The following is a 25,658-nucleotide window of genomic DNA, read 5'->3' on the forward strand; positions in this document are numbered from 1 at the left end:
TTGGTGATGCAATAAATGAGCCGATTTCACTGTTGTTTTCTACAGATTTTTTTAATAATTTCTTCATCTTTCGTTATTTCATGGATTTTCTGCTCCAATTTAAGTCTATTCTCTGTAAACTTGAGAGATAAAACGTAATTCTCCAGTTTTCTGATGGATTCTGAAGATAATTTTGGTAAAATTTGAATTAATTTCTCCAAATCTTCTTCTTCAGTGTTCTGAACAACTGTTGATAGATCTATATCAATGTTATTGAAGTTATTCTCGATAATTGAGTAGATTTCTGTTGGTTTTAATCTTGAAAATGAATCAACAAAATTTTTCAATGATTGGTCGGGAAACAAAGCTTGTAAAGTATTGAAATCATCTTCATACGATACATATGACTGTAATTTCTTGAAATATTTGTCTTTTTGATCAATTTCACTATTTCTTAATGCAAACATCATAAATTTGTAGTTGGATTCGTTTATATCTGCTGAATCAAAGTTATCGAAGAAGAATTTGTCTAAATGACAGCTCCATGATTGAATTGAATTTTGATTCAACGTTTTCTTAAAGAGATGAAGCTTAACATCGTCATCATATGAATCTATACAATTAACAAGCTCCAATAACATGTTATTTGGTGCTTGATCAATGATTTTCTTCATGAAAATGTTATCTACTTTGAAATATTGAATATTTGTAATGATCCATTTGACATTTGTATTTAGATAATGTTCTGATGACTTGACAAACAATTTGGTAATGCTTTCTCGTTCATCTGGTAAAATCTTGATTAATGATCGGTAAATTCTTGTCAAATCATCGGGATTTACTTTTTCTGATAAACATGTTTGGTCAATGAATGTCAGAATTGGCTTGAATGATGGAGAAGTGAAATTAATTTGTGAAATTATTGAAAAAATCAATGAAATCTTATGTAGGTTTTGTTCATCAGCGTCCTTGATCATGTCGTTGATCTGTTCTGCATTGTTTTTGGGATTTAAAACTTGAATTAATTCCTCATGAAAATTTCTTTTCTTAAATGATTTAAATAAGTTACATTTCAGACTGCTTACGATTAAACATACAGATTTTATGTAGCCATCATTCAATCGATGAAAATGTTTCTCGAAAATTAATAAAATTTCTTTTAAGAAATCAAAAATAGGATCTGCGAGTTCTTCATTGAGACAATATGCTCCCAATAATCTTTCCACGATTTTAGGACAATGTTTATCTAAGAAATCATTCAATGAACAATTAAATTTTGAAGGAATAGAATCTGTATCTAATATGCTGAGTAGTATTTCCTTGATTAGATCAAAAGCGTTAAAGTTATTGATTCCGTTTTCGCACGATAGGCGAGCAAGATCAACAATATTAGAAACAGACATTATAAAAAAATAAAATTAAAAGATGATCTGATACAGAATACAATAGGCATGATTATTGTTATAATGATAGAGTGACTACATGATCAGATTCTGATCTGATTTCACTTCACAATTATCGCTTCCTCCTGTGGGGAACTTTGTTTGTATGTGAACTATCTTTAGTTTTTCCAGCACATTTAAAACAAGGGATCATTTAGTTTCAATTTAAGCTTAATTCGAAAAATATTTTTTAGAACTTTTGTTTCCATAAATCAAACTTAGTAAAATCTCTTTTCTTTGACATTTGGTATGCATAGTGTTCAGAAAGTTTTTATAAAACTAATTTAGAAAGTAAAATTTATTCGATAATGTAGAACAAACTTATTATAAATAGATTAGCCAAAACTTAAGTCGACTTCTCTGCGTAAATCTTCCTTAGCCTGAAGTTTTGCAAGCATTTTATTGTTGATAACACAATAAACTAATATAGCTACTCCAATTATGATTATGGGGATACTTATACCAAGTGCTATCTTGAGAGCTGTATTGCTATTTATTACTTTGCAATACTTTCCAAATTTAATTGAGTTTGGTTCAGATTGACTTTTTTCAGCAAGTGGAAGTGTCAAATTGACATTTCCCTTGAAATAGCAGTTTAATAAAGTTGAATTGCCATTGAACATTGGCATTATATTCAATAATCCCGTATTTTCAATTAAGTTGCAGCTGTCAAGTAGACAAGATGATCCTTCGGTGTTAAACAAACCATATTTCTTACACGAAAGATGACTGAAAGATGAATAATTAAACTGGATACTTTTCTGATCAGAAGGGAAATCAATTGAAGCAGAGTACATGCCAGCTGCGAAACTTGGACATTGACAATTTGAGATATTTGTTCGCTCAAATCTTGAATTCATAAAAAATCCTTGAGTATAACCTTGATACTTGATCGAAGATGGACATTGAGCAATTGTTAGATCACTGATACTGGCCGATCCATTATCTACGATCCTACAATATGAGAAATGAGCTTCCTGCATTGATGAACAATTGATTCCGCATGTTTTATACACAAAAATATATCCTGTGTATACAACATAGTATATGGCACCAGCTGTGACAGCATCATATCCTGAATAAGAAGTACATTGTGAGAAAAATACTTTGTCAACAGTTAATGTGAAGTTTGAAGTAGCAATTCTAATTGCTGCACCAGATTCACTGACTGATATATCATGGAAGTAAGAATCTTCGACGGAACCAATCATTGTCCAAATATTGTCAAAAGTATATCTTGTACTTGCTTTCTTGACATCATACGCTTCATTTGAATAGTTTAGATCAGGTTGAAATAGTTCCAAACTCTTTAATTCTTTCGATGTAATAATAAAACTTTCTTTTTCGATATCGGAATAGCATTTAGTGTAAGTAACATTGCTATTAGCTACTATCATATTCTCGCTTTGAATAAATAAACATTTCTCGAAATTAATCTTTGATCCAGGTTGATACTTCAAAACGCTTTCAAAATTACAACTGTAGACACTAAATGATGAACTGGAATCACTGTATTAAAGCGGTGAACTTTCCTTCGATGAAATATTATAATATGAATTATATTTGATTTTTTCTGAAGGTATTACATATAATGTTAGCGCTTCATTAAAGCTTTTAGTAAAATTTGAAGTTGCAAGCGATGTTGTAGCATAAGCGGATATTAGAGATGGATTATCAAATGTATTTTCGCAGTTAATTAATTCGGCATTTATTGACGATGAAACCTGAGTATCAGTTGATCTTATAATTCCATCATGTCCGGAAACTGACCGGAGAGCTACTTTATTGAGTGAAATTTTTAAATTTGGCATTTGACCATAATACATTAGACCGCATTCATCCGAATCAATATAGTTAAAGGCAGTATCCTTTATTTCTACATATTTGAAGCCTTGATTTACAATAGTTAATGGCGAATTTTTCAGGCCATTCGCAAAGAAGAAGAAAAGAGCTTGATTCACTTTGAGTTTACTAGTCTCTGCAGGAAATATCCTGACTGGCAAACTTTGAAACTTAGAAATTTCAAATTCATCCATTTCGAACCGTTCAAATTCCTTATAAAATAAAACGATGAGAAATTTTGCTCAATTGTTTTACTCTCTTTCTATGTAATTGAAAAAACTTTGAAGACTTATCTAATACACATTGTTTGTGTAAGAATTTTTAAGAAATTCCATCATTTTTGATGGATGATGTGAGTAAGACTATTAGGAATAACCAAATACAAATAGGAGTTGTTATTGTGTTAATGTCATTTCTGCTAAAGATACTATATTCGTCTTTGAAATATGTTGATTCCCTATCAAATAAAAAAGATATTTCAATTCCAATTGAACTTGGAATGCAAAAGAGAATTTTAGAAACAGATATGATAATAAATTACTCACATAAATATGATACTATGATCATGTATGCTAAATTACATCGAATTCCTCCAACAAATTTTGAAATCACAAATTTTTATTACAATTTTACATTTCTAGAACTTGACGACGCTGGAGTAGTCTCAAACAAAACACATATTAATCAAAAATCAGAATTTATGTTTAATCCAAATAATCCAGTCAGTTCTTCTTGCCTAATTTTACTTCATAGATTAAACCCATCAAATTATTCAAAGTTTAAAATATCAATGAACTTCAATCCATCATTAATTACAGAAATTCATTTTCATATTTTTTTATATGATACGGCATTCCGCAATTTCGGAACAGTATTCCGTTATGTATTCTTTACAAGTTCTTGTTTATGCCTTTTACTCTTCAAAAAGTTTTCGATTTACAATAAATTTCTCAACCTTACTATTATCCTAGCAACGTTACCATTTCCTTCGTTATCGTACACACAAGTTAATCGCATTATGCTATGCGTTTTAATTTATTACTTTAGATTTGATACTTGCAGATATTCTTTTTCTTTCCTTTACCATAATATTCCACCATTATGCTTTTTAGCATTTGGAATGCTATTTTCTCTGTTTGCTTTTTTAGATTTCTTTTATTTCGATTCTGGAGAGCATCTTCTTGTTCCTTTCTCTTCAGGTATGCTTGGTGATGATGCAATCATGATGAAGATTTATCATTTACTTAACATTTTGTTTGTTTTGATGATAATTTCTGTTTCAATTTTAGGACTATATTTACAGTATGATTCAATATATTTGTGCAAATTCAGTATGTTTTGCTTCTACGCACTATGCACTATGATTTTAAGTTTAACCCAATTCAACTAGATTTCTTATACACATGCTCAATACTTCTATCTACAACTTTATCTTTGTATATCACGAAAATTGAATCAGAATCTTCAAATGATCCAATTTCAAGGTTTAGAATATTAAGACATTTCAAGAGGTGTTTACATCTAATAACTATGCTTTAATACTATATAGATTATATTATAAAACTGTTATTTATCCATGTATATAAAAAAATCATATTTTTTCTCTGAAATTATAATGATAAGTGATAAAAATTAGTATGTAAATTAACAAACCATAACAAAAAACATTTAGATATCAAACAAAATCGCAAAAAGAAGTGTGAAATAATACTTTGCCATATCAATTCAAAAGATTTTGAATTGAATAGCGTGTTTTGTCAAGTATTTTTGCAATACGTGGAGGGGAGTGCTTCGGATTAACACTTACTGGTTGATTACTTACTTGTTTGGGGATTTTATTTTGCATTGTAACAGTAGGTATTGGATGTGGTTTTCTTTTGGCTTCAGTAACACGTTTAGCTATTATATCCATAAAAGCTGGACGAAGGACAGCGCCTTTAGTGTCGGTAGGGATGACAAACATCAAGATTTTTGATTAAAATCATACCGTTTATAAATGAGATTTTCAATGAGCGGTTACACTAATTTTTCTATGAAGGTGAGATGATTTTGTTCGTTTTTATTTTCAAACCATTTAAATACACAATCGTCAATTGTTATCGATGTTTTGTTTGGTACAGTGTAGCAGAGTTAATGACTTGATTTTTAAATTGAGTGTTTTTTGAGTAGTTTTAAATCTTTGGTTACACACAAAATTCTACGCACATTAAACAACCGGACGGTTTTCACCGATTTGATCAAAAATTTTCTTTCAATTTTTGAGTGGAATTTTATCAATTTGAATTGAGTTATGTAAATAGTTTTCGGCGTGAGTAATATGGAAATTTATCAATATTGGATTTTATCAAATAAATTCTCCAACGAAAATTCAGTTCAATTCAATTTTACCAAATCATCCATATATTAATAACTAAATCATATACTATTCTTTAAAAAAAAAGTTCAAAAATTTTGTAAAATCGATCATGTCCCTCGCGACCAAACCGATAATTTCTTGATATTAACTGCCCTTGACATTATCGCATAGTCTAAGGGTTTCGTTTTGCGAAAAAAACGTACAATACGCAATTTCGCTAAAAAACATTTAGCTAGCAATTTCGACCTTTGACTCCACTCAAGACGTCACTTTTTTAATTTTGCGGTATCATATTTTTGGAAAATCTTTATGAATATTATATAAAAAGTCTCTTTAATATCTATATTTCATATTTTTATCGATTTTTAAAGTTTTTGCGAAAAGTATTCAATTATTTTTGCTATTTGGTCGGGTAAATGTCAGATTTGCGACATTTTCTGATATGATATTCAGATTCTACGTTGATAATAATGCTTATAGTGTAATAAACAGAAATTCATCAAAAGTGACAGCTCTCAATTTTTTGACATTTGTAAATTCTAAATTGAATGAGAAAAATGAAATAATACTAAGCATAATACAATATTCTAGATTTAATTATAATTAGGGAAAAGTTAGTTTTGAGAGTACTTTTCATAGGCATATAGAATGAAATCTTCTGAAAAATAATATCACATAAACTCATATTATTTTCTAATATATAACTATTTTATATAAAAATCAAATTCAATGATCTTAAAAGCGAAGGATAAACCTCAAAATTTACGAATATAATGAGTGGGAATATAATGCTTATCTATCATAAAACCATATGAAATATCAATTTTTGCTTTACGCCTAATTTTTGACGACAATTAGCAAAAAATGTTAAATGTTAACACTCAGTCCATTTGAATATGAAAAATAAAATTGACTTTGATTAAATGTTTTTATTTATCATGCAATTCTTCTTGCGACCAAAGATTTGAATAAAAGTTCAAAAAATAAGATAGCTTAAAAAATAATATACGGTAGTGTTTACTAATAGATGAATAGTATATAAATTCTATTAAAATGGATTTGATCCAAAAAAATATATAAAATTTGATCATAAATAAAATCGTTTTAAATTACTTCTTCATTTAAATTATAACAATTATTTTTGGTTTTATATTTTTTTGGATCAAATCCATTTTAATAGAATTTATATACTATTCATCTATTAGTAAACACTACCGTATATTATTTTTTAAGCTATCTTATTTTTTGAACTTTTATTCAAATCTTTGGTCGCAAGAAGAATTGCATGATAAATAAAAACATTTAATCAAAGTCAGTTTTATTTTTCATATTCAAATGGACTGAGTGTTAACATTTAACATTTTTTGCTAATTGTCGTCAAAAATTAGGCGTAAAGCAAAAATTGATATTTCATATGGTTTTATGATAGATAAGCATTATATTCCCACTCATTATATTCGTAAATTTTGAGGTTTATCCTTCGCTTTTAAGATCATTGAATTTGATTTTTATATAAAATAGTTATATATTAGAAAATAATATGAGTTTATGTGATATTATTTTTCAGAAGATTTTGTGTTCTTCTTCAAAATTTTATTTTTTATTAAAAAGAATCTTTACAAAATATACATTTACTTTAATTAATATTTAAAAACGTGCTCTATCAAAAGTTCCAAAAATTCAATATTTTAGCTTTTCTGAGGTGTCACTTTTGATGAATTTCTGTTTACAACAATAGAACCCTCTTGCTATTGTGTCAAAATTGCGAAACCGATAGCAAAAATATCTCGCAATATCAAAATTGAGATATTGAGTGAATTATGCATTATAGAGATTAAAAATCTGATTTGTGAAAACATCTCATCAGTTTCTAGCTAATTCAAAAATCTTTACTATCTTATTCGATTAAAATGAAAAGGGAATAGTTTCATTATGCTTTAAATGACAGCCTTATAATATAATCATAGTTTTCGCTCAATATGCAGCATTTTTTTTTCGAAATCTATGGTCAATATCCTAAATACTGATTGCTTTGCATTCATATCTCTTACATTTTCTATACCCACATCACTATTCATTGCTATTCCTATCTTTTTCATTTTTGTTTGTTTCTCATAATTTCTCAAAAAACATGATAACTTGATATTTGTAAATATCATACTTTATAATGTAAATAAGAACTTGACCTATTAAGAAAAGCAGTAATGAAAAGAAAATCTGAAATTCATAAAAATTACAAGTTTCTGATGACAATTAGCTTAATTAAACCAGGTACAAGATTATATAATTGTATTTTCTATCCAATTATCCATATAATATCTTATCCAGAAAAAATAACTTGATCAATACCAAATGATTTTTTAACTAGTAAATAAAGTATTTTCTTTACACACACATTGTATATCATAGTTTTTTTTTTGGTTTCGCAAAACATCCAAAAACAAATATGCTATAAAAGTGACAATTTTAGCAAAACGAAACCCTTACATAGTCCACAAATATTGCTCATGATTTCAAATTGCCCTTTTTACCGAATTTTGTTTGATGTTCTCCATGAAATTTTCGAGTCATTTGCTTATTTTTAAACATATTAATTCCCACTTACATTTAAAAATGAATATTCTCTCTGGATTTTGTTCATATCTACTCATAATCAATATTTTTTATGCGTATCACACTTTGCTCGCCATGCTTTATTGTTGAATAAGATACATAAGATGGCTTTCCTATTCATTTATGCTAAATGAGTGATTATCAATTATTTTTGTTCTTGAATTTTAATAAATATCAAATCTTAACTTATTATTGCATTGAAAACTTTCTGAAATAGTAAGCTATTCTATTTTCTATTGTAAAAAAATCTCTAACCCATATGTGAGGTTTATCAAAAAATGTTTTCTGATATTCTTATAATTTTCTTAAGCATCAACTCATGGATCATGAATAGAAGCTGTATCCATAACAGTTTGTGAGTTTCTGAAACTTAGAAAAGTAACAATTTTTCTCAATTTAGTTGCTTTATGACAATCACTGAAAACATTTATAAATGGAACAGAATTGGGGATGATATTTGTTAATTGGCTTGGATTAATCCCAAACTCAAGCAAACTGATGATAGTGGCTGTGTAGACAATCTCTGTAATTTTTTTTTTGATGAGAATCAAATTGCATCGATTCTTTCTTTAATTATGGCAAAGATATCCTGAAAGCCCAAGACATACCTTTACAATAAACCAGTTATTCATGCTGAACAAGAAAGAAAGCAATAAATCCTTAATTACCCATTTTGTTGTGACTTCAAAAGAGTCTAACTCTTTATTTAGTTTTAAAAAAGTGACATTCATTCATGATTGGATCAAATCCTGAGACGAGTTTAGAAAATCAGGACAATATTGATTTGAAAGACCACAAAGATCATAATAAGGAATTATCCGATTTACTTAATAGTTTTATCTTGTCAGGATTAAAATATGACGATCGAAATTTCAGTAATTTCATTTCATCATTCTTCAACATCATAACCCACACAAATAAAACAGAAGGTGTACGCAAAATTTTACAAAATTTCTTCAATCAATTAAAACCATCAATCTCTCGTCAATTTGAAGCAAAATTAGAACAATCATTTGACTTAGATATGAGAACTATTCTAACAAATGATCAATCTACATCACATGATACAGAAAACAATAAAATTGACGTTTTATCTATTTTGGTTATTACAGAAACTTATTTAATGACTAAGGTTATCATTACCAGTTCACTTCTTTATCAAATCACCTCATTTATCCTTCGATATCCCTTAATTCAAAGTTTGAAATTACTTACATTACTTCATCCACGAAATATACATGATTCATCAGTTATTTTCCATGGTTTAATTTACTTTATTACACATTACATTAATGAATTTCAAGATTTAGAAAAATTTGATGAATATTGTCTGAAAACCATGAAAAATGCTATTTATCCTGTTGAAAAACAAATAGTTCCATTGTTTGCAGTTAAATTAATCTCATTTTTGAAATTCTTTTCACAATTTTCTTCAATAATTCCAAAATTTATTGATTTTTACTTCGAAATCATTTTATCTTTCTTTGAAACAGATTACAGAAGCATTTCCACATACAGAGAGCCGATTATATCCTACTACAAATCATTTTACACTTCAATTTCTTTCATAAAAATTTGTAAAATTTTGAAAATCAATTTTGAAGATTTGAAACAGTATTTAGACACTGAAAATGAGGAAGAAAAGATATCCATTGAATGCTCATTGATCAGACTTAATCCTAGCTATGAGAAGGAGCTCGAAAACATCAACAATTCATCCTGCAAAAGAATTTTTTCTCTTTTGGAAACAAACGAAAATTCTCTTTTGTTTTTAGAGAAATTTAAAACGAAATACCAAGTAGAAAAGAAAGAAATGGTAGATGTACTTGTTTCTTCAGATAATATAGATCTAATCTGCTGGCTTTTGAATAAGCAAATCATTGAAATCAGAGCATTTACTCAATACAAACAAAAAATGGCAGAAATTCTCAAAAATTATGAAAAAAATTATGATGATTGCGAAAAATTTATTACGAACTATATTATAAAGTATTTCGTAAGTGATTCTGAGATGACGTATTTCTTGACGAAGTATTTGAACAAAGAGAAAATCGACTACAATCAAAATTTTGCAAATTTCAAAAAATTTTTTGTCAAAGAAAAAAACTTCAAATGTTCAGAAAATTTCTTTGATCTTTTCAAACAAGAAATATCGGATTGTGTTAATGACTTATTAACGAATTATTCTAATGATCAATTGCTTGTTTCGATTTTGAAACACGATTACAAAAATTTCAAAATTCACAGTAAGGTGTTTGACAAAATTAAAAATAACAAAAATGTTGAATTCATTTACCACATCTTCAAAACTTTGCTTGAACAAAATAGCTTCATAACTAAAGATGAAAATTATCGGGAATCTGTAATTAATCAATTAACAGATTTTGATCCAGAAATTCGTTTTGATTTTACGAAACTTTTCTTTCCAAAGGTAAAACAAAATCTGATAATAAAACAAAATCAAAATATAATACAAAGCCAAAAGATAGGACCAAATCTGAATATAAAGCAAAATCAAAACATAATACAAAGCCAAAAGATAGAACAAAATCAAAATTTAAGACAAAATCAAAATATAGAACAAAATCTGAATATAAAACATAATGTAATACAAAGCCAAAAGATAGGACAAAATGTTATACAAAATCAAAAGATAGAACAAAATCAAAATGCAGTACAAAGTCAAACGAAAGAACAAAATTCGATTCATGAAATTGATATTTCAAAGGAATATAAATATCAAAGATTTGAACATAAAGTCAAAAATTTCATTAAGCTTGCTGACGAAATTGATGATGGAAGCATTGATGATGATTATTTAAACATAAAACTAAATAAATGTTGTTCAAAACTTACAAAACTTAACTTGAGCCGTTTTGTTTATTTCAATAAACAAAATGCAAATTATTATGAATCCTTTCATCAAAACATTTTTTTTAATTCGAAATGTCATTCACTTAACCATTCCAACTATAATGATTTGTTTTCGATGTATTTCATGCATAAAGAGTTTCTGAAAATAAGTTCAGGGGATCGATATTATAACCAACATTACGATATTGATTTGCTGCAATTATCAATGATTAGATTGAACGATTACTATGTTAATCATGATGAATATTTCACAGATAAAATTTATCAGATTATTTCAATGTTGATTGTAGATTATAGAAAATATAATGAAGAATGTTTGAAACAGTTTGCAAATGTCTTTACGAGACAGCAAATACTTGATTTACTTGAAAGAGACAGTAGATCAGCCAAACAAAACGATGATGTCATAAATATTTATCAATTGGCAAATAATAGTTCAAATTTGAAGAATTTTTCAGAAGATTTGCCAATAAAAGTCATTGATTCTATAATAAGCAGGGAAGATTTCGAGTTCAAAGAGATAAAGTTGGATTATTTAATGAAAAGAGATCTTCCTGATCACATTGAAACAAAAATTTCTCAAAAGTGTCAAAAATTGAGAAAAAGTTATTCAAAAGTTTTTCCAAATTTCAATGATTTCTCTGGTATTTTGAATTATTTCATTCGTCCTATGCTTCAAGAGTTTGGATCTATTTCTTACCATATTGGATATTATATCCTCAATATTTGCGACATCATTGAAGAAAAAGAAATCAAGCATTTTGTTCCAATTCCAAACACTTCACTTGGCAATTTTAATGTTTTGAGTGAAATTTCTGAAGAAGAAAAAGAAGATTTTTCTTTCATTAAAACTCCAAATGATATTGCAATCGAAATGTTTAGAAATCATAAAGACACCAGATATAGATCATTAGTATTTGGATGTACTTGTTCATTGCATTTGAGCAAATATTTGTTGATTCATGTTTTTGATGATATCAGAAGTAGAGAAGAAAATTTCAAAAAATTGACAAAAATCATCAATTTCTTATTATCAAAAGAACATCAAGGAACAAATAAGATATTGAATTTTATATTCTCTCTTTATCCAACATTTTATAACAAAGAATTTAATATTTTTAAGAACAATATCATTAATCAAAATGATTTGATTTCTACAGCGATGAAAATGCAAAAATATGAGATTTGTTTGAGACATATTGATAGTTTAGATCAAGGAAATCAACTTATGTTCCAAAAGATCTATTCCAATCTAGATGATTTTGATAATCTTGAATACTTTTATTCATCAATGTTCCAAGAAAAAAATTATAATTTGGTTTTAGAGTCATATAATTCAAGCATTGACGAGAAATTACAAGTTTTGAAGTATTTAGAACATCAAGGAATGTACAATGTACTCAAGTTGTTCTCTCTGAGACTTATGAATCAATATCCTGCAAATGATGAAATCATTGGATTCGTTGCGAAACTCGCAATCAACACAGAAGATTTCGATTTGATGAAAGACGTTTCTGAAAAGAATTCAAAAGATTTTTATAGCAGATTGATTAATTTCATACTTGATTTTGAGAAACCTGATAGTAAATCAGATGAAAAACATAAAGAATATCAGCAATCGTTGAAGGAATACATTGATGAACTGAATAACAAGTATTTCCAAGGGAATTTTAATAATTTGCAAATAATTGAAAATCAAATTTCGATTTTGAGATCAATTTATGATCAACAATTCAAAAAACAATCTGATAATGACTTGTCAACAGTTGTTAGCATAATAATCAATAAGAAACTTGATAGTTTTTGTCAAGATGTAATCAAAATCTACTTCAATTTGATCAAAAAACTGAGAAAAGAAGAATCTTTAGATAAAGCGGAGTTTTATTCCAAAAACGCAATGATTTATGCATCAGAGCCTCATTGGAGTGTTCTTTATAAAAGTATTCAAGTAAGATCAATGCTGGAACAATTAAAAATCAGTATAATGAAGAACGACCAAAAGAATTCAAAAATTATTTCTCAAAGATTGTCAGAAAAATTGGCATTAGAAAAACAATCAATGAGCAAAGAATACATGAAGTTTCAAGCGTTGTTGGCTGAACTAGAAATCAAGGAACATTCTGATTACAAAAAATCTCAACGGCTCATTGAAGAAGGTATGAAAGACGCTGATGAAGAAAGTAAGACAAAATACAGATATTTGTTAGCAACAGTTTGTGACAAATTATTCATAAAAAGTCTTAAATTTGAGTATTTCAAGTTAACTATTGATAATTATTTCAGTGCCTTAGCATCAGAAAAAGACAAAAGGAGATTGGATATTATTCCAAGACTGTTTGATTTGTTGTTTAGAATTGGATCAAAATATTTTTCTTTTTTAATTCCTGATCAAGGAAATAAAGTTGATGATGAGGAAGAAGAAGATGATGATGATGATGAAAATGATGATTTTATTAATAAAGAAATACAAGAGATATCTGACGAAGACAAGAAAAATTTCTACAATACAATCAGAGACAAAATTAATAACTGTACTCATCAAATTTCAATCTCTGCTGAATCAATTATTCCTTTGCTCGATAAAATTTCAGGAAAATTATCAAATGAATTAATGAGGATTTTGAATGAATCTTTTCTTCAAGAAGGACTTATGAGCATTTGGCACTTCTTCATTCTTATTGAAGAAAACGAAGAGTTCAACAATCTAATTGGTAATGATCCAAACACGAGCAGATTAAAACAAATTTCAAAAAATTTGATAGATTCATATCCAAAGAAACCAACGAATGGAGTGTCAAATCCATATGTTTTCACCACAGCAATACGTGACGATGATCCGATAAATAAATCCCTTGAACAGATTCAATCTAAAACAGCAATTGTTCCAACTTCCAATAATTTACACTCTTATAAAATCGATTACATGAAGCGAATTGATAAAGTAAAAGCAACAAGAATTTTTGGAAGTAAATGCAAACCAATGGAGCTGGAATTCACTTCAGATATAGGTGATAAGTACTTGTTCTTGTTGAAGGAAGGAAAAGACTTGGAAATGAGAAAGGATATGAGAATCATGGACATTTTCACGTTTATTAACTCCGTTTTTAACTTAGATGCATTTTGCAAAAACAGACATTTGAACATAACAACTTACGCTGTTATCATCTTGAACAAGAATTTTTCTTTGATAGAATTAGTTCCTGATTCGATAGAAATGAAGAATGTTTATACAGAACTCTATACAAACTTTGTGAATATAAGAAATGAATATCAGAAAAGAATCAAGAACGAACAAAGTTTTGCAGTAAATTCTGAAAATTTCAAGAATCAATTTTCTCATCCTTTGAAAGAATGGTTTTGCCTCCAATTTAAAGAACCCAAGAAATGGTTTTCTGCACAGAAGGAGTACACTATGTCTTGTGCAGTGCTTTCATGGGTTGGAAGCATCTTCCAGATCGATGACAGACATTTAGGAAACATTTTGCTGAAAAGAGAAACAGGTACAGTTTTCCACATCGATTTCGAAGAAATTCTTGAATCAAAAATAGCTGCTGATTTCAGATTGACACACATTATTTTGGACGGGCTTGGCATCTGTGGAGTTAATGGAAGCTTCACTAAATGTTGCATCATCACTGCTAATAATCTCAAAGCAAATAGAGATGCTTTGGTCTCTTTAATGGAAGGTTTCATTGATGTAGAGTTTGAACCAGAAAAATCTCAAGAAATTTTGGATCAACTGAAGAAAAGAGTTGATATGATTGCTGATGATGGACATTCTTCTATATCTCCTGAACAATTGGTATATTCTAAGATATCTTATTGTCAGCAACTTAAAGTTCTTTATGAAAAGAATGGTAATTGGAGTTCTTTTATGTAAACTATTTATTTTTGTTTGTTTTTTAAAAGATAATATTGATATTTAATTTTAATGAAAACAAAATTTTTAATTAATCTAACAGACGACTGTTCTATCACCGTGTCACTCAAAATTGTCAGAAGCTTCATTATTTATAATGAAGAGACCTTTTAATGTTATTGAGTGAAAGAATATTGGCTGATCATCTTTAAAATCGAAAAAATTCACCGTTATTTACATTTACTTACATTACATATCCAAGTAAATGCATTTTTAAAGAATAAGCTACAGCCGTTATCAGATTTGAAACTAGATTTACCATTAAATCATTTTGAAAAATTCAAAAATCAAATTTATTATGTTTTTATTTCAAGATATGATAAGATATAAAGGTTATTAAATTTAGAAATATTTTGTCACTTTTTGAAATTTTATTTTGATTTTTTGATGATTAGCATTAACATTCAAGATTCAGTGAATCGGTTTGATATGTTTTTAGATACAGGTTCAATATTAAGCTTTTTGACATTGGATGAGCTCTGTTGTACAGCAAGTCGAGTCAAATTTACAAATGATTTAGTTTCTAAACTTATTTCACTAACATTTGATGAATGTAACGAATACGATAAGATCAAACTTCTTAAATCAATTCGATTATCAACCAAAGACAAATTACATGAAAACGTCAAGTTATTTGAAAATATTTTAAATGAACTTAACATTCCCATCTTAACAACCTTATTCAATTCAATCAAAACACATTTAGAACAAAAAGAACCCAAAGAATCCAAGAAAGAAGAAACGAAAAAAGAAGAAACAAAGAAAGAAAAAACAACTGTTGAAACAGAACGAACTCTTTTACCAATTTCAGAAGCAGCAGTGAAACATTATCAAGTTCCAAGAGAGCAATCTGAATGTATTCCATTACCAGCTCTTTTTTCTGATTCATATGATTCTGACAGAAGTAACAGTATCTCCGAACTTGAACAATTGTTTTTAAAAGGTGTAAGTCAAGGCGGAAACACGGAATTACTTGTCGAAATTCTGGAAAATAATCCTCAATTTAATTTGTATTGCGAAAATAATAATAAGATGAATGCAATGCTTATTGCAATCAAAAATGGAAATCTCAAAATGGTGGAATTACTTATTGACCATGGCTTTGATATTAACAGAAATAACTCTGAAAAAATTTGTCCTTTATATGCTGCAATTAAAGAAAAAAATTTAGAAATGTTTAAGTTCTTAGTATCTAAAAATGCAAAATTAGATATTCTAATAAAAAATCAAGCAAGACTAATCGATGCTACAGTCATACATGATGCAATTGATATTTTTAAGTACTTGAATGAAGAGTTAAAAATGGATTTTGATATTGAATGCGCAAGATATTCGGCTTTGTATTCTTATACAGAAATGCTGGATTTTCTTTGGAAAAGATATCCATCAATATATAACGAGCTCATCCCAGTAGTCATTTTTCTTGCTGCTTCGAATGGAAATACCCATGGTATCAACTATTTTATTGATAAACAAAAAATACCAATAGAAGTTAGTGATCGCAAAGGAAGAACGCCTTTAATATATGCTATTAAGCATAATGAACCAGATTCTGTAAAACTGCTGTTAAAGAAAAATGCAAATGTCAATATAAGAGTATATTCCAAAAAAGATAAAATCAAAGATGTATTTTATTACGCAGCAAAGTCAGGTAATACTGATATTTTCTTCGCTCTTTACACCAAAAATCAAAATATTGGTGACTATGGCAGACTCATAGCAGCAGCAAAACAAGCCAATAAAAGCGATATGGTTGAATTCCTCCGAAGCCAGCAATGAAAATTATTAAATATTTTTTTATTGCAATATTATTTTCTTATTCACTTATTAATTAATTGATTTTGTAAACTTTATATTTGTCACTTTTTAAATTTATTTTTTTTTAATGATAAGTATTGATCTTCATGATTCAGTGAATCGGTTTGATATGTTTTTAGATACAGGTTCAATATTAAGCTTTTTGACATTGGATGAGCTCTGTTGTACAGCAAGTCGAGTCAAATTTACAAATGATTTAGTTTCTAAACTTATTTCACCAACATTTGATGAATGTAACGAATACGATAAGATCAAACTTCTTAAATCAATTCGATTATCAACCAAAGACAAATTACATGAAAACGTCAAGTTATTTGAAAATATTTTAAATGAACTTAACATTCCCATCTTAACAACCTTCTTTAATTCAATCAAAGTACATTTACAACAAACAAGAGTCAATATAGCCCGAAAATCATCAGCAAAACGAGTTAATCTCTATCAATATAATGCTAGAAAAAAAGATACATTTTCATTTGGCGAATTTAAGTCAAAACCAGATAATTGGAATCCTCCAACCGAACTTGAATCCCTTTTTTTAAACTATGTAAGTGAAGGTAATAATCAACAACTAGAAGAAATTCTCCAAAGCAATCCACATTTTAATATATACTGTGAAGATAATGATCAGAGAAATGCAATTTTGATTGCATGTGAAAAAGGAAATCTTAGTACTGTCAAACTCCTCTATGATCATGGCTTTAATGTTAATCGGGCAAGTTCTGAAGGTTTTTATGCAATACATGTAGCAGCTTATTATAACATGTTTGAAATTTTTAAGTTTCTAGTTTTGAAAAATGCTAAAATAGATATAATAATCGAACCTTGTATCAAATTAATCGATTTTGCAGTTATTGGTAACGCATTTGATGTATTTAAATACTTAACAAATGAGGTGAATATGCAAATTGATAGAGCATCTATACAGTTGGCAGCAAATACATGTTCAAGAGATATATTTGATTTGATATTCACTAAATGCAATGAATCCACTGAATTATTGAAGAAAATTTCTCCCACTCTTTTTCTCCTTGCCTTGCATAATAGTAATATTGATGCATTAGATTATTTAATTGATGAGCAAGGGGTAGACTTAAATGCACAAGATGAAACAGGAAAAACACCTTTAATGATTGCTATTGAAAATAAACAAATAGAAGTCGTAAAATATCTTATTCAAAAAGGCGCCGATGTTTATATTAGAATTAAATTCGATGATGTAAAAGATGCTCTTTATTTTGCAGTAAAAGTTGGCAATATTGAAATTTTACTAGAACTTTTCTTAGCTGGAGCTGAAATTGATAACTATAATAGATTAATTGAAGTAGCCGAGGAAAATAATAACTTGGAAATGGTTCACTATCTTGAAGCAAATAGAAACAATTAAAAAACAAAGTGTGAAGAGATGAGATAATGCATGTATTTTCTATTTGACTCTATCTTTTGTGGTTTATGCGAATTTCTGGTATCTGCTTAAATTATTTTGTTAGAAAAATTTCCGAAAAATCAAATCTAAAAAAAATCCAGCCATGACGCGCTCAAAATGACTTTTGGCCTGAAATCGTTCCATATTATCTCTAAGTGGCCAGATTTTTCCTTCTTGAAGCCATTTTTTTCATCTCGAATTGAACAATTTTGTAATTTTTTTGTTCATTTCCTGATATTGATCAGCAAAATGTCCACATTAACCGTATCATTTAGATAAATAATGCTTCAAGCGTGTCATTTTACTGAAAATGATCAGAAATATACGAAATTACACAAAAGACCCAAATATACCTTTTGAAAAAACATACACTTTGCCATAAACTAAGATAAAAACTTGTTGATATTCCATTTTGCTCACAACTAATCAAAAAAAAAGACTTTTTCATTTTATGAAACCGTTTTTAATTTGGTCGGCCAAAATCTAGAATATCCTGGGTATTTGTATTCCCAGGATCATGTTATGATGAAGACCATCTTCATAGCAATTCTCAATTTTCATATGGATTTCACAAAAAACTAATTACAAAAATCATGCTAATGAAACTACAGTTTACAACTGCGGAAGTTCAGAACAAAACTGCAGAGTTTTAATTTACATGAACAATGGTTTTTGTATCATGAATGAATGCAACATTACACAAAATAGAGTCAAAGAAAATATTGGAGGTTACCGGGTTCAATCAATTACCTCTGATTCATACATCACTTGTGTCAATGTTGTTGAAAACAATCAATCATCAGGTAGTTTTAATTACCACACATTTTATTCATCTACTTCTTTCTTAAAATTTAAAGTAACTTCATGTAATTATATAAGAAATAAAAGTCTAAATGAAGGTTATCTGATTTATTCTTATTCTTATGTTTTCATGAGTTATTGTTGTATCCTTAAAAATGAAATTAAATACATTTTTGGACACATTCAACAATAACATTTGAAAACTCAACTACAGATAGCATTAAATCAACATATACACCACCAACATTTAAGAACACAGATATTTCATTTGAAAACAAATGTCCTCTTTTGAAATTAGAAGTTGTCGATTCATTAAAGTATAAATGCCGTCATTCCACTCCAAATAATGACGAAAACGAAGAAAACGAAGATAAATTTTATGTTAGAAATCATATTAAATTTTTCTATTTATTTTTGTCTCGTAAACGATTCAGAAGTCAAATTTAAAGTTATTTTTTATTTTGCATGTGAAACAATCATCAACCTCATATATCTACTCCATACATATCCATAAGAAGTTTCCGATTCTAAGTTTAACAACTATAATTTTGTCACTCTTTAAAACAATAATAGTAATTAAGTCGGACACACACTTGTAGGAAAACCATTAAAACAATAATTGCAATTTTCGGACTAGACATAAAAATTGAATCGCCTATGTAATCGGGCATTAAACAAATTATTTCAGGTTTTATAAAATTCTGTATATCCAGTTTCTTGAACTTGAAAATTTTTATTTGATCATAAATCAGATCGAGTAGGTGACAAAAGTGCATACTCTTAAACAACCGTCGGATTTCCGGGTGAAATCGTGACACACTTTCGTCTTTCGTAGGCAGTGGTGGTTGTTACAAAAGGTAACTTCGAATGTAGCGTGAAATCTGCAAAAAAAATTCTGAAATTTGAATGGAGAACACAAAAATTGAATAGTTTACGTCAATAAAAAAGAGAAAAATGAAGCTAATGTGTCTCGAACCTAGGACTTAGAGCAGCAATCCCACTGTTTATCCCATTACACTACATGCATCTCTCACCTCAGTGAATGAGATCAACTATATGATAACTTTTCCCCCATTATATTCTTGTGGAAAAGTGACAAATAGCAACTTTGACCCTCTCTCAAATCAGATCATTATTATTATGATTAAAAGAACTATTTGCAGTTTCACGACATTAAACAAGTATTTCGATTTGATAATAAATTAAATATTTAAAAAAACAAAAAATAAATTTATTATAAATTATAAAGATTTGTCGAGAAATTCAGACATAGTAGGGAACAAAGAAGATCCTTGAGAAATGTTGAAAGCTTTGTTTGTTATCAAAATATTTCTTGGTTTCTTCAATGGAGTGCAGTTCAATTCAAGAATGATTGCGTTTGAATCTCTTCTTGACTTCTGGTTCTTCTTTCCTTTCTCCGACAGATTGTCTGAGATAGATTCCGACCTCCTCAGTGAGTAGTTCTTTCTTCTCTGTTTAGATTCCATTGCAACCATGCCATCGATCATTTCCTTCTGTGTTGCGAATGGAAGAATTCGTGGAACAACGTCTGATTCATTAGAAAGAATAGAATAAACTGCAGAAATAGATTTGCAGTCGGTAACTGTAACAATCTGTATGTTTGTGTCATCAAACTGAAGATGATTCAAATCAGAAATAACGTCATCAATAGTTCGACTCCATTCGCCATAATCAAGTGTTTGCAATGTTGAAATACTCGGATATCGCTTAGTTAAATTCATGATAAATATCAAACATTCTTCACTACTCTGTGTTTTTGTCAATGCAGATTTGTAAAGCATTGAAAGTGCATTTTGACATCTGTCAAATTTGATTTTTGACAAAAATTTATTTGACACTTTGTAAATTTGATTGACAACTGAAGAAGGAGAGTTAATTAGCATCAAACAGAAGTGTGACAATGCGGATTCCATTGACAAGACACTTGCTGTTTCAATGATTTCTTCCGGTTTAGATGCAGAAGGGAACAAATCTGGAAAGGCGAGTTTGATTGGACAAACTGCTAAATGAAGTTGTTCATTGTTTGCGATCGAAATGATGTGATCTAGTGCTTGTTGTGCTTCGTAATCTGTTGATGAGTAACTCAAAAGAGGCCTGATGATTTGGATGATCTGTGACCATGCGTCAACTGTAGTTTTCTGTGATGAAAGTGATGTAATGCAAAGTTCTGTTGCACTTGTAAATAAACACTCGAAAAACATGCGACAGTCAAAGAAAGATTTAACGAAATTAAAAACAAAAATTTCGTTGTCTTGGAATGCCTTTGTGTAAAACTTAAACGCGCAACTAACTAACAATGTTAAATATTTGACATCACTAGCATTGTTTGTCAAATGAAAAGTGACACTTTTTGCCACGCCCGTAACAACTAAATTATCATCTTTTTCTGTATATTTTTGCAAATTAATATATGCTAACAAAGATAATGCCGCAATATGTAATGATCTACTTCCCAATACCCATTTAGCTGCAACTTGAAGCCATTTCTCTGGCTGACTTGTTTTTTCTGCAAAATTTCGAACATAATAAGCGAAAGAGTCGTCACTCAAAGGTCCAGGACAAGGAAGACAATACAAATCACACAAAGCTTCCAAAAGAGGATGAGAACCAACATCAGCGAAAATAAGTGCGAAATGAAGAATAGAATATATACTTTCGCCAATTTTCAACTGTCCCGCGTACATAGCTTTAGAAAGTAAATCAACTGTCCACAAATGATCATTAAAATCTTCATTCAAACAGAGAGTAACGTGTAAATAATGTGCCAAACTGATTTCATCGGCCAATCTAGGGAAGATAGAATCGAATGATGTAACTAACAATGTCTGTATTATTTTGGAAACAATCTTAGGATTATCCCATGAGAAAATGAATGTGGGAATGATATCAACGTGGTCTGGAGATTTCATCAATTCTTTCCATATAGAAATGATGGAATCAAAATAATCATCACCAATGGATTCTGTTGCTCTCATCAGTTCTCGCATGAACTGGTAAGGAGTGAAATAAGAGAACATAGGAATAGTTTCATGCGAACATGTCTTCTGTTTAGGAAGGAATCGCAATGATTTAGCAAATGGTTTGATGGAATCAATGATAGATCGAGCAGGAATGTGTAAATTCGGTTGATTGATGAAATGAAATGCGTAACCAAAAACTGATTCTGTTGCGAAACCAAAATATTTAGGAATCTCTTTGTATTCGATATTCTCTTCTAATTCTTCCAATCCTTCTTTCTCTGGGAATTTGGAATACGTCTTAAGAAGTTTGTTCAACATTTCATTCGATCTTGGATGTTCAATGTTTTGATAAACTAATGCTAATAAAATTAATCCTGGACAATATCTGTACAAAATATCAATGTTTTTCTCATCAATGGAGATAATAATTGCGTCAAAGAATCCACTGGCTGTTATCCTAGGCTGAAGAAAACAGTTCTCAATGAATGATTGAATTAATGTTTCTGGCTGGAATTCAATCAAATTTTTCAAACAAACTAAAATGTTGTTTTTCGCTAAAATTTGGATCGCTGATTCATCAAAGATCAATGAATCCGTAAGAATACGACCACATGAGATCAATCGCTTCATAGATGCAATTGATGATTTCCGAACAAATTCTAATTCAGAACTTTTTGTAAGTGACCAATTGACCAAATATCGGAATGAAACTTCTCGAGAAGAAACAGGCCAATCTTCTGCAGAAATGACACCAAATTGGTCGACAATCATATTAATTATCATGCAGAAACACTTGATAGTTTTGTAGTGAAGAATAACTTGTTTCTCAAGTGATTCATTCCATATGATAATTCTCGCGTTATTGATAGATTGGCTCACGAAATAACTTTGCAACGCAGTGAGAAAATTAGTAATCATTGGCAAAGATGATTTAATATGACTCACTTGCAAATAACAGTTAGTCAAGAGCCTGATCATTACTCGCGCTGCCTGTGGTATTAATGATTTATTAACACCAGGTAAAATACCAAAGAATGATGGTAAATAGAAAGGATGACATAAATCCATTGATGTGAAAACAACTGTTTTACACCAATTCTGTTTGTGTGACAATAAAGAGATCAACAAAGAAAATGCTGCTGGTCGAAACTGTTCTGTATGTTGAACATCGTAAAAAAGAGGACATTGATATATTTTGGAAGATAAAATTGTTCCTTTGTGATCGCAATGTGAAGCAATGAAAGAAAGGATCATTGAAACATCGATGTAATCACCATCATCACCTGAAGCTGTTGTTTTAGAGATGTATCCAGGAGCTGTTTCTTCTAATCTCTTTCGAAGTGGTTCAATGGAACATCCAATCAAAACAATGATGATTTCTGCAACAAATTTCAACCAAACAGTCGCGTAATGTGAATTCATGCACATGGAAAGTGAAATAATACCATCAGGAAGTGATAGACAGCCAGGAAAGTCAAAAATTGTTTGATACAATAACCGTTTTTTGACAACTTGTTCCATTGGTTTCTTAAACATGTCAATTGCGGAGTAAATACCGCGATATCCCAAATAACATGTGATCAATGAACATATTCGGTATCCAATGATACGTAACTCTGGAGAACTGGAGATCAATGCCAAAAAACCAATGAAATCTACATCATTTTCTTCATCTTCACTCAATTCATATTTTTGACTTTCTAAAATTTCACATAAAACATATGAAAGAATGAATTGTTTCGGAGAAAAGTCTTGTGGCTGAGTGACAAAGTCCTTTATCTCTTTTATCAAAATGTGAATAGAGTTCTTCTGCTTGAAAATGGTTTTCATAGCGTCAATCGCTGATTCGGAGATTTCTTTATCGGAAACACTGACTAATTTCATCAGAAGTTTGACAATTGTCATGTTTGATGAATAGTCATCATCAAGAAATGCGTATTTGATCGCTTTGAGAACTGTCAAGGGATATTGGTTGTCATTTGGCATCTTTTGACTGTAACTATACGTAAGATACACTTTGTTCACGTCGTCAATGCCCCACGCTTCAATAATTTCGCCAACAGAGATGTCTGACTGGCGAATTTGAGATTTCATGTTTGATATCAAAGGTTCGAACATGAAACTCTCCTCAGAATAGAAGTCTTCGAAGATATCAAGCAACGGTAATAGTGTTCGCTTGATAATTCGATTGAATTCTTGGATATATTGTGGAGTATAAATTTGGGCGGAGTTGTGAAGGAAATCTGGCATGTTTATGTATGGAACAACTTTAAGAAAGGTGATTTTCTTGAAGATTTCGGATTCTTCTTTCATAAAAAGTGGCAAAAAAAGTGTCAGAAAAATTTGGAAGTCTAGAGAGGCCAAATGAAGCAGAATCTTGACCACTGTCTTATCGTTTGGCAGTTTGTGCAGCTGCGGGAACACTTGGGAAGTGAAAAGTATGAAAAATGATCTTTGATCGGTAGATGGAATGGAATTTTGGGGAGAAGAGCGGATGTATGCGATCTTTGAACAACGTGGATTGGCTCCATATCGCCAGAAGATGGATCTGAGGTCTACTCCTTTGCCTAATAAAAATAATCGAAATGATTTAATCGCCCATGAGCCTTTGTCTTGTTCGAACAAAGGAATGATCGTATTCTTTATAAATGTCACGTGTTTGTTGATGGATTCAAGGCCGTTCGCGAGTAATGCGGATGCTAAGAAAATTGCGGCTGGCCCAAGGACTTTGTCCGAAAAATAGTATTGCACGAAGTCATAGAATGACTGGTAGATGTCGTGGTTGTATGGAAATGCGAAAACTATGAATCCGGCTGATTTTAAGATTTTTGAAGTGAGAAGTTTCTTTGATTTGAGGTTTTTGAGTATTGTAAGGACTCTCGGCATGAAATCAGTGCCTAGTTCTGGGTCATGATCTAATCTGATATATCTTGTGATTAAAAAGCCATATTTCCATTTCGAACTGTCATTAAATAGTAGAAATGTTTGAGAAATCAAGGAATAGCTTCGTTCTGAAATGATACTGAAGATAACTGCCCATTGTTTGATTAATACTTCTCCTAGTGACTTTATTCGCAAATTTGTTTGACAAATCTTCAGCCCAGTACGTGCCAAAAACGTGTCTGCGGCTGATGACTTAGATTTTACGGTAATTTCTGTGATTATTATTGAAAATATGAATAAAACAACGTAAATTATGATAATTTGATGTTCTTCGGACTCTCTGTTGTAATGCTGAATCGAATTTAAGAAGTTATATGTAAAACTATTCATTTTGAACTTTAATAAATCTTTTATCAAAGAAGTTAATGAGTGTAAGACTTCGGTTGTTGCATTTTGTGAGATTTCTGATATAACATCGTTGTGAAGACTGCTGAAATAGCTCGAATGAAGTATAATTGAGAAATGATAAATTAATTGTTTTTCAATTTCTGCTTGTGGATAGTTTAAAGCTATTAATTCATCATACTTCTCAAGTATATAGTTGGATTTCGGAATTAGAAATTCTTCTACTTGTCGAAGGAGCGAGTTAAATAGAGAAATATCATTCTCCATCACTGATAATCGTTTTCCCCACAATTATTGAGCTCGCCACTTTACAAATTCC

General features: G+C 29.6%; 7 protein-coding genes across 7 annotated transcripts, besides 5 other annotated features; 3 read left to right on the forward strand and 4 right to left on the reverse strand.

The window, feature by feature from the left end:
- Window positions 1–26: 26 nt before the first annotated feature.
- Window positions 27–1,382, reverse strand: TVAGG3_0185010 (uncharacterized protein; the record flags this gene model as incomplete). The annotated part of the gene is made up of 1 exon (XM_001327225.1): window positions 27–1,382. The coding sequence occupies one exon, from the start codon at window positions 1,380–1,382 to the stop codon at window positions 27–29; it is 1,356 nt and encodes a 451-aa protein (XP_001327260.1).
- Window positions 1,383–1,756: 374 nt separating this feature from the next.
- Window positions 1,757–3,476, reverse strand: TVAGG3_0185020 (uncharacterized protein; the record flags this gene model as incomplete). The annotated part of the gene is made up of 1 exon (XM_001327226.2): window positions 1,757–2,818. The coding sequence occupies one exon, from the start codon at window positions 2,816–2,818 to the stop codon at window positions 1,757–1,759; it is 1,062 nt and encodes a 353-aa protein (XP_001327261.1).
- A 1,507-nt stretch (window positions 3,477–4,983) lies between these two features.
- On the reverse strand, window positions 4,984–5,226 carry TVAGG3_0185030 (uncharacterized protein; the record flags this gene model as incomplete). The annotated part of the gene is made up of 1 exon (XM_001327227.1): window positions 4,984–5,226. The coding sequence occupies one exon, from the start codon at window positions 5,224–5,226 to the stop codon at window positions 4,984–4,986; it is 243 nt and encodes an 80-aa protein (XP_001327262.1).
- An 875-nt stretch (window positions 5,227–6,101) lies between these two features.
- Window positions 6,102–6,138: a mobile genetic element.
- Window positions 6,102–6,138: a terminal%2Cinverted (terminal inverted repeat of Banshee-A3 transposon ID:TVAGG3_0185040).
- A 1,177-nt stretch (window positions 6,139–7,315) lies between these two features.
- Window positions 7,316–7,353: a mobile genetic element.
- Window positions 7,316–7,353: a terminal%2Cinverted (terminal inverted repeat of Banshee-A3 transposon ID:TVAGG3_0185050).
- Window positions 7,354–8,965: 1,612 nt separating this feature from the next.
- Window positions 8,966–14,988, forward strand: TVAGG3_0185060 (ataxia telangiectasia mutated (ATM) -related family; the record flags this gene model as incomplete). The annotated part of the gene is made up of 1 exon (XM_001327228.1): window positions 8,966–14,986. One exon carries the CDS (start codon window positions 8,966–8,968, stop codon window positions 14,984–14,986), a length of 6,021 nt encoding a protein of 2,006 aa, XP_001327263.1.
- Window positions 14,989–15,454: 466 nt separating this feature from the next.
- TVAGG3_0185070 (protein ubiquitination) lies at window positions 15,455–16,804 on the forward strand (the record flags this gene model as incomplete). Its single annotated transcript, XM_001327229.1, has 1 exon — window positions 15,455–16,804. One exon carries the CDS (start codon window positions 15,455–15,457, stop codon window positions 16,802–16,804), a length of 1,350 nt encoding a protein of 449 aa, XP_001327264.1.
- A 106-nt stretch (window positions 16,805–16,910) lies between these two features.
- Window positions 16,911–18,230, forward strand: TVAGG3_0185080 (protein ubiquitination; the record flags this gene model as incomplete). The annotated part of the gene is made up of 1 exon (XM_001327230.1): window positions 16,911–18,230. One exon carries the CDS (start codon window positions 16,911–16,913, stop codon window positions 18,228–18,230), a length of 1,320 nt encoding a protein of 439 aa, XP_001327265.1.
- Window positions 18,231–19,825: 1,595 nt separating this feature from the next.
- Window positions 19,826–19,855: a mobile genetic element.
- Window positions 19,856–20,311: 456 nt separating this feature from the next.
- Window positions 20,312–25,618, reverse strand: TVAGG3_0185100 (uncharacterized protein; the record flags this gene model as incomplete). Its single annotated transcript, XM_001327231.1, has 1 exon — window positions 20,312–24,937. One exon carries the CDS (start codon window positions 24,935–24,937, stop codon window positions 20,312–20,314), a length of 4,626 nt encoding a protein of 1,541 aa, XP_001327266.1.
- Between the last annotated feature and the right edge of the window lie 40 nt (window positions 25,619–25,658).

The sequence above is a fragment of the Trichomonas vaginalis genome, chromosome IV, assembly GCF_026262505.1.
Source record: "Trichomonas vaginalis G3 chromosome IV, whole genome shotgun sequence".
NCBI classification, from domain to species: domain Eukaryota; phylum Parabasalia; order Trichomonadida; family Trichomonadidae; genus Trichomonas; species Trichomonas vaginalis.